Below are 12,412 nucleotides of genomic sequence, written 5' to 3' on the forward strand. Positions count from 1 at the left end.
CTGAGCGGCTAAACAGCATGGAATGCCGAAAACTACGTTACCCATCATGCCTCGCTGTACTGCAGACACGCCCCCTTCTTTTGAATGGCAAGTTGTTTGTTTCAGTCGGAGCAGCTGCAGTCTGAGAGCAAACACCAGCGCAGCTGAGCTGTGTGACAAGCTATATAAAGCCAGCAACAGACTCACTTCCGATTTAAAATTCTCCCATCAGAATAAAAGCATAGCTCGAAACAAGCAATTGCCTCACAAACACGAGTTACTTTGTTACGTTTCTACAAATTAAGCTTAACAATGTATATATATAATTTTTTTTTTTAAAGTAGAGTATTAAACCAGTAGAGTTGTGCAGTGATGAAAATGCCAAAACAAAATTCTTCTTCCTTGGTAACTCAAAAAATGGTTCGCTATCCCTACTTTTTAGTATAGAAATCAAATAAATATAGAAACAACGTTTGCCTTTCCTGTCTCATTTTGCTGCTGTCAGTTGATCGCACCTTTTTTAAAAATGTAGATTCCTAAAAAACAGCTATCAAGCTTTAACGTCCATGCAAGCTCTTATTTTGAAAGGCGTCGATAAGAAGTGTGCTTCTGCGCGGTAACTTGACAGCAGATCCGTTTTACCTCTTTGCTTTCTTTCTTCCACCCTGCTTCCCCCTTTCTTTCTCTCTTTAACACTTCTTAGCTGCCGTGTATTTATTTATTTATGCATGTTTGTTTGACAGTGTTTCGGTTTGTATTTTTAGTCTAATGAGAAGGCGGAAACGATGGAACTGCACATTTTAGAGCACAGCCTGAAAGTGGCGAGTATAGAAAAAGAGGGGATCCAGATTTGCACTCACGGATTAATCAAACTCGCCTTCTTGGCCTCCAAAACAAGGTGAGAAACTTCTGAAAAAAAAAAAGACCAAAGACGTGCAAATGTGAAGCAGCTGCTTTAATGCTCTTTTTTTCTTCATGTTTTAGGCCTCTTTCTTTTTATCTTCCTTTTTTTGGGGGGGGGAGCAGGAATTTTTATTTTTAAACATGTTTCTACATAAACTTCCACAAATGTTTGAACCAAATCCTATTGCGGATTTCATTATTTATTCTGCATTTTTTTAGCCAATTAATAATAATATGTGGTGTTATTTTCAAGTAGAATTTCTTTGATTTTAATTTAAATAGACACTGAAATTATATTTATTTAGACTGTGCGACGACATGAAGGGGGCGCTGTTCTGCCTGAAATCACATTAAACAAAAAACTGATTTTTTTTTTTTTTTCTCACAGCAGGATGAAGAATTTAAATGTTTTTAGAAAGCTGTCAAACAAAACATTCTCTTTAATCAGCGTCTTTTTTCCCCTCACTATGAAATCCTGTCTGAAAAATGTCATAATATAGATATACATAATGTATATCTATATTATGACATTTTTTGTTGTAGCTTGAAAACTAACGTTAGTCACAAACCTTTACTTACAAGGAAGTACATTTATTTACTGTAGTTAATTTATGTGCATTAAGTGTGATTAAATCGCGCTCACGAGTACTTTGGTGTCAAACTCGCAGAAAAGATTTTTGTTAGATTTTTATGCAATTGCCGTTATTAGCTTATCCGCTAAAAAGACGACAATTAGCATTTTATAAAAATGTTATTTGTGATGATTTCATTTGTGACGTAAAATTGTGCCAGCAGCCAATCACACGCTGCTTTAATGTTGGCAGTAGAGGTGGGCGGTACCGGGAATTTTGGTATTGATCCCATACCAAGTAAATACAGGCCCAGTATCGCCGATACAGATACTTTTTCATATTTAAGTTTCATAGATCCAAAAGACCTAGGATAGAATTTCTCCAAACAATATACGTGACAACAAAATACTTTATTATTACAATCGACATTTTTGTTAAAAAATATCACTCAACACAACTTAAAACAAACTGTCCTGAGGTAGAGGGCTGACTCGAGGAGAGTGCTGAGTGCGTGGGCCAGGCTGAGCCTGCCAGCATGGCCGTTGGCTGGCGCCACTGAGCCACGTGACGGCGCAACAACAAAAGACCAAAGGGGGAGGGTGCGCTGCTCCATGTTGTGTGACACAGCGCAGCGCTGCTCTTACAGACAGAGAGTAGACTTTGATGAATCTGCATGCGCAGCAGTCAGTGCATGCAGGAGAGGAAAAAAGCTTGAGTATCGATCTTTTTACACGAGGATCGTTCAGTATCAATACCAGCGTTGGTATTGATATTATCGATATTAGGATCGATCCGCCCACCTCTAATTGGCAGCCAAAACGGGGATCGATGTCACATAATGTCATGTAATTCAAGTTTACAAAGTTGCGAGTTAATAAATCATTAACGGATTGGGAGAAACAGACAAATTAAGTTTTCTGTTAGTTGTACGATGAGTGTGGATAGTACAAATGTATTTTTTTCAAGTAGCTAAGTTAGCTAACTAGTTAAGAAATGAGATGAGCAACATTTTAGCATAGTTAACTGCTACAGTGGCCCACCAAGCTGTAACCTATCATAAAACAACACACCCCTCTTTACGAACTCCCTAAACATTGATTATATATATATATATATATATATATATATATATATATATCACCATCTATTTTCATAATCTATTAATAATTTTTGAGTCTTTTTGTTTTTCTGAGTGAGAAAAAGTCAGTTCTGTGCAAAATCTGGTGCTTTTACCATAAAACACACATTTGCAGTGGTACTTTACAAATATCTGACCTGCTCTGTGTTCTTGTGGATCTTTATACGTCATGTCTTGCAGGTTGTAATGAAGCTCGGTGTAACAGTTTATCTTCCCACCTGGATAACCCCCCCAAGGATATCTTCCCCCTGGGGGAGAAATTGTCCTAGGATATCCGAATACCAGTATCATTCACCATCAGTCAAACTGCTTCATCTGTGACCATAAAACATCCATGAAATCTATAGTTTAAAGGTTGCTCTATCCTGATAGGGGCCTTATCAATTTTTGGTTTAATCAGTGCTGCCCTGTAGGAATGTTGCCTGGGGGGTGGGATATACTGTTACACCGGTAAACCTGGGTTCACTTAAACAGTGTCAAAGATGAAATGGTGAGTAGTGTTTCATGACAAGGGAAGGAGAGGAGAGAAAAAAGCAAACACCTTCAATAATCACATTTTGGATATGCTCTGGGTCGGCCATACAGACCCTGGGCATGTCATGGCATGTCACTTTACAGCCGGTAGCGCCCTTGTGTTGAATGTGGGTATTGCATTCAACAAAAGCCTCAATTTATGATTGAAGTTGTTAAATTAATCATCTTTGCCTGCAGACATCAAGGTGCGTAATCTTTGTGAAAGTGTCGTATACTGTTGAGTGCTTTTGTGTGTGTGTGTGTGTGTGTGTGTGTGTGTGTGTGTGTGTGTGTGTGTGTGTGTGTGTGTGTGTGTGTGTGTGTGTGTGTGTTGAGGGTGCGAGGGCAATTCAGATGTTTTTATTCTATTTTTGGTTAATGGTTGATAGCTTCTGTTTCTCTTTCATTGACCATAAACTGTTCTTAATTTCATTGTGTGCAACACTCAAAAATTCTATTAAAATATTGTTTAAAAAAGCTACTGTGTGTCCTGTTTGGCCCACGAGCCTCGAGTTTGACAACATGGCTTAATGGTGAGCCTAAGCTTTTCCTTTCTTTCATGAACAGTATTATATGATTAGTTTTATTTCTATATATGTTTTTGTATTTTTCACTTTTTATACAGCAGTGAAAACATCTGAAAATGGGAAATCTTCAACATGATGATTGTGATGTTTATATCATGTGGTGAATTTGACCCTGTACTTTAGGTGTGAAATCATTTGTCGAACCTGAATAATTAATAACAATCATTACCGCTGGCCATGGTTTTATCCAGACCTGTATTGCACGTTGCAGTGGTGTATCTTCATCAGCGTGGTCGTGACATCAGGGCGTCTGACCTGCAGCTTTATCACCAACCAGATAATTAGTTCAGTTTACTGACAGTCCAAACAATCAAGTCTCTGTGCTGAAGTAATCAATTTACTGATAAAAAACACACATTACTGAGGATGTTGATCAATTAAAAAAAAAAGACTCATCTCTGTCAGCAGCCTCCATTGTTCACCCAAATGAAAACATGTTTGGTTTGTTTGCAGAATTATTTAATTGATTATACAACAAACGATGGAATCTGAGTGTTAAGGACCAAATATCATCTATTAATGTTACCTTTCAACTGTTTTCAAAGACTGATGTTTAGCGAGCAGGCAGCTGATACTGTGTTTTTCTTTTTCCTTTAAATCTGAAAATATAATTTGTAGTAATAAATAAATTTTATATATATATGTGTGTGTATAGACATAAGCCAAATACCAATCATTTTAATCAAAACAACTGGCCAACATTTGTTTTTGTAATGCTGATGTCTTGTAAATATAATAGTTAATGGGCTAAAGTTTGTCCAGCAGCCTATAGGAGGTGGACTCCCCAAACTAAGTGGAAATACTTGGTTAAAAGACAAACACATTTGAAGTCCTTCATGCAGACTTTGTTTTGCAATCAAATTTATAACAAAATTACACAAAAAAGGTAGGTAACAGTAAATGTAAATGGGTGATTCTTAGACTATGGGCACTTATGTCCTTTGATCATATTGTATGAAAAACAGAAAAAAGGGGAAATTTCACACTTTTATAGTTATCTTTACAATGAAAGTGTGTTAAGAACTTTGTTCTAGTAGTCTATGATGACTTTTTCACCTTTTTTCAGCATCATTATATGCAAATATTGCCGTTTTGTGCTTGTCCCATACCCAGACTTTTGATCTTAAGTGATAAAAATGAATGGTAAAGAAACGTTTTTTCTTATGTTATAAAATATCAGTAAAATAATCAAAACATAATTGGGGTATTCAATGTCATACAACTGTTGTGATTTTTTTAAACAAAATGTAGCTGTCCCACACTATTGCCGTAATTTCCACCACAACACTGTAATGTCCCTTTAAACAGTTTGTATGAAAGATTGTTTGGGTAGTTTCTATGGAGATAAACAGTGACATCAGAGCACATGTATATAGCACCAAATCACAACAAACAGTTGCCCCAAGGCGTTTTATGTTGTAAGGCAATGGTGTGGTGGAAATTACATTTACAAGGCCAATAGTGCCCGTAGTTAAAGAATCACCCAAATATCAATGAATCAAAATTGAGGTGGTGTATTTCACTGTTTTTACATTGCAATTTTACAAACATAAAATGAATGTAATCAGGTGCTTAACAGTTGAGAACATAAAGTAGCTGTAGAAAGGGATTAAATAAACAGAGATGGCCAACACACATACAGGACTGGAAATTTGAATCTGCCTGGTCATACCCACAGCCGGGTATTTTGGGGCTAATTTTCAGTTCAACTTTTTTTTTTTTTTAAATGGTACCAGTTTGTTCCCCGTGTCATGAGGATTCAGAATATATATAGTTTTTAGGGCTACATATTATAGTTTGGGAATTTATCCTGGACAGACAGAAAGACAGAAGTGGCAGCATGAAAAGCACATGGTACAACACTGTATGGTCTTACATAAATGGCTATTTTGGGGATAATTTTCAGTTCAATTTTTTAAAAAAAAATGGTACCAGTTTGTTCCCCATGTCATGATTCAGAATATACGAGGTCTGTTAGAAAAGTATCCGACCTTTTTTTTTTTTTTTTTTTTTTTTTGCAAAAACCTGATGGATTTGAATCACGTGTGCGTGCATGAGCCAACCTTGAACCTTCGGGCGCAGGCGTGAATTTTTTCACCCCTGTCGATTGCATCATTTGCTGGCAAGCAGCCTTTGTGTGAGGACGTGTGTAGTGCTCTCGATGGATTTTCATTGCAAGGAAAATGATGGAACGACTGGAGCAGCACTACTGAATCAAATTTTGCCAGAAACTGGGCGACAGCCAGGTGGAAACCATTCGGAAGATTCAGACGGCTTTCGGTGACGATGCTATGGGCATCACACAGATTAAGGAGTGGTACAACCGGTTTAAAGACGTCTACACAACAGTGGAGAGCGAGCCACACTCCGGTCAGCCATCAACATGCTGAAATGACCAGATCATTTCCAAAGTGAACGCTGTGGTGATGCGGGACCGTCGTGTGACTATCCAAGAAATTGCGGAAGAGGTGGACATTAGCACTTTTTCGGCACATTCCACTGTGACAGAAGATTTGGCCATGAAAAGAGTGGCGGTGAAATTCATGCCGAAGCTGCTAATGGCGGAGCAAAAGCACCTCCGTGTTGAAGTCTCACAGGACATGCTGGACTCCGGAAAATGATGTCCACCTCTTCCACAATTTCTCGGATAGTCACACGACTGAAAAGCCACCAAAAGCAGTCTGAATCTTCCGAATGGTTTCCACCTGGCTGTCGTCCAGTTTCTGGTAAAATTTGATTCAGTAGTGCTGCTCCAGTCGTTCCGCCATTTTCCTTGCAATGGAAATCCGTCGAGCGTACTACACACAACCTCACACAAAGGCTGCTTGCCAGCAACTGACGCAATCGACAGGCGTGAAAAAATTCATGCATGCGCATGAAAGTTCAAGGTTGGCTCATGCAAGCACACGTGATTCAAATCCATCAGGTTTTTGCAAAAAAAAAAAAAGGTTGGATACTTTTCTAACAGACCTCGTATATAGTTTTTAGGGCTACATATTATAGTTTGGGAGTTTATCGCACATGGTATAACACTGTATGGTCTTAAATAAAAGGCTATTTTGGGGGTAATTTTCAGTTCAACTTTAAAAAAAATGGTACTAGTTTGTTTTATATATATAGCATTTAGGGCTACATATTATAGTTTGGGAGTTTATCCTGGACGGACAGACAGACAGATGTAGCCGTGTGTGTGTGTGTATATATTATACCATTCATAACAAATTGTGTTCAGAGTTGCTCAACTTAAATTAAAATATAAGTTATTACCTTTGTTTACTGTACTTTAATAAGTCTTCACTCTGTCTGAAGTGCACTTATTTTAAAAAATATATGTAAATGCCCACAGTTAAAAATAAACTCTATTTTAATCAAAATTTTTGTGCACTTAACAACTACATTCATTATCAGGTGGTTGCCTTTCCTTATTTCTTCAAAAGGATGAAAAATTTAACTTACATTTAAAAAAAGAAGTGCACAACTCAATCACTCAAGGAAAATTAACATCCAGTTTGTCCTTGTTGATGTGAAAAAAGTTCAAATTTACGTATCGTCATGGTGTGCGGCTGCAGCTTTCACAATCCCGTGGTGACAGATGTTGCCGTCATGCTCTTTTTAAACATTGTAACATTCGGTTTAGCACCTGCTGCACATCACCAGTGTGATTGCAGTGTAATTGAATCCAATTGAATATTGTAAACTAAGAATTCAAGTGGTAGCATTTTATATAAGGTTATTTTGCATCCAGGATTTACTCTGTTTCACAGACCCGATGACGCCTGCCTGTGGGATGATGAAACTGACACACGGGAGCACTTGTGTTATAAAAACAGCCACGCTGATGTAGTTTGTGGCTTCAGATGGAACATCCTCATTTAACTCATAAGTGGATTGCAAATGTTCTGAGATAGACTTCAAACTGGCATTTAATCATTAAAACAATTTTTCAGTCATCCACTGATGTCGAAAATTTAAGAAGACCGCTAACTAATTTCCAAACTTGTGATCCTGTAGCAGCCAGTCATTTGAGTTCAATTTATTCTTAGAGTGCCAATTCATAACATATTACCTTAAGGCACTATATACGAGTACGATATAGACCTTACCCATCCTGTGAGCATGTGCATTGGTAACAGCGGTAAGAAGAAAAAAACAAGTTGGTGCCAGTCAAAAAAAGTGTTTTCCTCAAATTTATTTGTTGTTTCTGTGACAGAACATGTTGAAGACTATACAAGTCCAGTTACTTGAGTGGACATTTCAAGATGTCTCCGTATTGTCTTGAGTGATAATGGTTGCAAAAAATAAAATGTACTTGAATGTGAGCACTTTTATTTTTTATTTATGGAATTGGTTTAATTTTTTTTGTGTGTGTGTGTGTGATCTTGCAGTGAAGAAATAACTCGGACCGTAGCTCTTTATTGCTGTCCAATACGGCAATGTAATCCTGATACTTTTACCGGAACAAGTGAACAGTTGCAAATGCCAGTCATTACATAACGTTACGTATATATTTGTTGGGATGTAAATGTAAAACAGTTCTAAACAGATTACTTTGTATGATTGTGATCTCAGCATTACAAGTTGCAAGTCTGTTTAGCATTTATGCAAACTGATCACAGCTGGAAAACGTAGCAGGTCCTTAAATAACAATAGTCCACAAAGACGATTTGTTATGTGTCAGTTACCCACCAGCTGTGATTTTTCATCATTGTTTAGCTTCATGTCTTCACCTTTTAGCCTCGGTCCCACCGAGTGAAGAAGGAGCCACGCACCCTGTTTTTTTGTTTCGTGAGCTATCGTGGCATTATAGTGGCTCAGAGTGGCTCTTAGAGGCATTATCTTCAGTTAACGAGGCTCCTCTCTGAGCATGGCGCTAATTTCAAGATTTCAAGATTCAAAATTTAGCAACAACAGCGTGGCGCAGTTTGTGTTGAGTTACTGCGACGGCTTAGAGGCATTTGCGTGGTGCTTACGAGTCTGCAAAAAGTCCATTATCCGTGCGCCTGGCACCTTCGCAGGACCTGAGAGGCTATTTTTGGAGCGGCTCCTCCTCTTGCGCACACAATTGCACCTGCTCTGTGCGCTGGACTCTATATATTTTGTTGTGGATTAATCATTTTCTGCCAAACCTTGGATGTTGAAAACACTTCTAATCACTTCTGGCATCACAGAGGACTCCTTCATCTGGACACTTTTTTCCCTCTCTTTCCTGCTCCATGTGGGATGTATTTTGAACAGCTTAAGGTAATTATTTTTAATGTTTTTTATAGCTTGATAAAACAGTTCCTTGCTATAAAAGTATGTCTGTATGTTGATGTCTGTTGTATGTAAAAGTATGTTCATTTAATATCTTGTTAATGGATCACTGTGTGCGCACTGAGGCAGGACCTGAGAGGCTATTTTTGGAGCGGGTCTCCTCTTTGCGCACCAAATTCCACCTGCTCTGTGCGCTGGACTCTATATAAAATAATTATTTTGTAGCGGATTAATCATTTTCTGTCAAACCTTGGATGCCGAAAATACCTGTAATCACTTCTGGAATTAATGTATCACATGAGCTCCGCCGTGTGTGCGCAATGAGGCAGTAGTGACTCCTCATCACGCTTCAAACGAGCATTTAGGCAGAACGCCAGCTCACAAGAGTGATATTTCAGTCAATATTGGACGAACACAAAGTTAAAATTTGGGTGACCGTGAAAGTGGATGTGTGTTTAAAGCCATGGAAGATAATAACTCCAGTGGAGCAGCTCAGAGCAGGAGCTGTGTGGCAGCACAGGTAGAGAGCGCGCAAAAGAGCGATTTTGAAGACATAACACAAAGTTAAAAGTTGTATCATGGTGACTTGTAAGCTGCGGAAGAAATAAAGAAATATATATATTGAAAATGATCCACAGGTGTATATAATAAAACGGCCACCTCATTCTGTATGCAGAACAGCACCGCGCGCAAAAGAGCGCTTTTGCAGAAATAAACAGACGAACACAAAGTCAATCAATCAATCAATCAATTTTTTTTTTATATAGCGCCAAATCACAACAAACAGTTGCCCCAAGACGCTTTATATTGTAAGGCAAGGCCATACAATAATGATGTAAAACCCCAACGGTCAAAACGACCCCCTGTGAGCAAGCACTTGGCTACAGTGGGAAGGAAAAACTCCCTTTTAACAGGAAGAAACCTCCAGCAGAACCAGGCTCAGGGAGGGGCAGTCTTCTGCTGGGACTGGTTGGGGCTGAGGGAGAGAACCAGGAAAAAGATATGCTGTGGAGGGGAGCAGAGATCGATCACTAATGATTAAATGCAGAGTGGTGCATACAGAGCAAAAAGAGAAAGAAACAGTGCATCATGGGAACCCCCCAGCAGTCTACGTCTATAGCAGCATAACTAAGGGATGGTTCAGGGTCACCTGATCCAGCCCTAACTATAAGCTTTAGCAAAAAGGAAAGTTTTAAGCCTAATCTTAAAAGTAGAGAGGGTGTCTGTCTCCCTGATCTGAATTGGGAGCTGGTTCCACAGGAGAGGAGCCTGAAAGCTGAAGGCTCTGCCTCCCATTCTACTCTTACAAACCCTAGGAACTACAAGTAAGCCTGCAGTCTGAGAGCGAAGCGCTCTATTGGGGTGATATGGTACTACGAGGTCCCTAAGATAAGATGGGACCTGATTATTCAAAACCTTATAAGTAAGAAGAAGAATTTTAAATTCTATTCTAGAATTAACAGGAAGCCAATGAAGAGAGGCCAATATGGGTGAGATATGCTCTCTCCTTCTAGTCCCCGTCAGCACTCTAGCTGCAGCATTTTGAATTAACTGAAGGCTTTTTAGGGAACTTTTAGGACAACCTGATAATAATGAATTACAATAGTCCAGCCTAGAGGAAATAAATGCATGAATTAGTTTTTCAGCATCACTCTGAGACAAGACCTTTCTGATTTTAGAGATATTGCGTAAATGCAAAAAAGCAGTCCTACATATTTGTTTAATATGCGCTTTGAATGACATATCCTGATCAAAAATGACTCCAAGATTTCTCACAGTATTACTAGAGGTCAGGGTAATGCCATCCAGAGTAAGGATCTGGTTAGACACCATGTTTCTAAGATTTGTGGGGCCAAGTACAATAACTTCAGTTTTATCTGAGTTTAAAAGCAGGAAATTAGAGGTCATCCATGTCTTTATGTCTGTAAGACAATCCTGCAGTTTAGCTAATTGGTGTGTGTCCTCTGGCTTCATGGATAGATAAAGCTGGGTATCATCTGCGTAACAATGAAAATTTAAGCAATACCGTCTAATAATACTGCCTAAGGGAAGCATATATAAAGTGAATAAAATTGGTCCTAGCACAGAACCTTGTGGAACTCCATAATTAACTTTAGTCTGTGAAGAAGATTCCCCATTTACATGAACAAATTGTAATCTATTAGACAAATATGATTCAAACCACCGCAGCGCAGTGCCTTTAATACCTATGGCATGCTCTAATCTCTGTAATAAAATTTTATGATCAACAGTATCAAAAGCAGCACTGAGGTCTAACAGAACAAGCACAGAGATGAGTCCACTGTCCGAGGCCATAAGAAGATCATTTGTAACCTTCACTAATGCTGTTTCTGTACTATGATGAATTCTAAAACCTGACTGAAACTCTTCAAATAGACCATTCCTCTGCAGATGATCAGTTAGCTGTTTTACAACTACCCTTTCAAGAATTTTTGAGAGAAAAGGAAGGTTGGAGATTGGCCTATAATTAGCTAAGATAGCTGGGTCAAGTGATGGCTTTTTAAGTAATGGTTTAATTACTGCCACCTTAAAAGCCTGTGGTACATAGCCAACTAACAAAGATAGATTGATCATATTTAAGATCGAAGCATTAAATAATGGTAGGGCTTCCTTGAGCAGCCTGGTAGGAATGGGGTCTAATAAACATGTTGATGGTTTGGATGAAGTAACTAATGAAAATAACTCAGACAGAACAATCGGAGAGAAAGAGTCTAACCAAATACCGGCATCACTGAAAGCAGCCAAAGATAACGATACGTCTTTGGGATGGTTATGAGTAATTTTTTCTCTAATAGTTAAAATTTTGTTAGCAAAGAAAGTCATGAACTCATTACTAGTTAAAGATAATGGAATACTCAGCTCAATAGAGCTCTGACTCTTTGTCAGCCTGGCTACAGTGCTGAAAAGAAACCTGGGGTTGTTCTTATTTTCTTCAATTAGTGATGAGTAGAAAGATGTCCTAGCTTTACGGAGGGCTTTTTTATAGAGCAACAGACTCTTTTTCCAGGCTAAGTGAAGATCTTCTAAATTAGTGAGACGCCATTTCCTCTCCAACTTACGGGTTATCTGCTTTAAGCTACGAGTTTGAGAGTTATACCATGGAGTCAGACACTTCTGATTTAAAGCTCTCTTTTTCAGAGGAGCTACAGCATCCAAAGTTGTCTTCAATGAGGATGTAAAACTATTGACGAGATACTCTATCTCCCTTACAGAGTTTAGGTAGCTACTCTGCACTGTGTTGTTATATGGCATTAGAGAACATAAAGAAGGAATCATATCCTTAAACCTAGTTACAGCGCTTTCTGAAAGACTTCTAGTGTAATGAAACTTATTCCCTACTGCTGGGTAGTCCATCAGAGTAAATGTAAATGTTATTAAAAAATGATCAGACAGAAGGGAGTTTTCAGGGAATACTGTTAAGTCTTCTATTTCCATACCATAAGTCA

At 38.4% G+C, this 12,412-nt stretch overlaps 1 protein-coding gene across 1 annotated transcript in view; it reads left to right on the forward strand.

Annotated features, from left to right (window-relative positions):
• Positions 1 to 589: 589 nt before the first annotated feature.
• The window catches only part of castor2 (cytosolic arginine sensor for mTORC1 subunit 2), a 50,985-nt gene continuing 39,162 nt past the window's right edge, over positions 590 to 12,412 (forward strand). The window contains exon 1 of the mRNA XM_034177759.1: positions 590 to 877. Coding sequence (XP_034033650.1) covers positions 765 to 877 — 113 coding nt within the window. The 5' untranslated portion in view covers positions 590 to 764. The remainder of the gene's footprint in view (positions 878 to 12,412) is intronic.

This window comes from Thalassophryne amazonica, chromosome 9 (genome assembly GCF_902500255.1).
Source record: "Thalassophryne amazonica chromosome 9, fThaAma1.1, whole genome shotgun sequence".
NCBI classification, from domain to species: Eukaryota; Metazoa; Chordata; class Actinopteri; order Batrachoidiformes; family Batrachoididae; genus Thalassophryne; species Thalassophryne amazonica.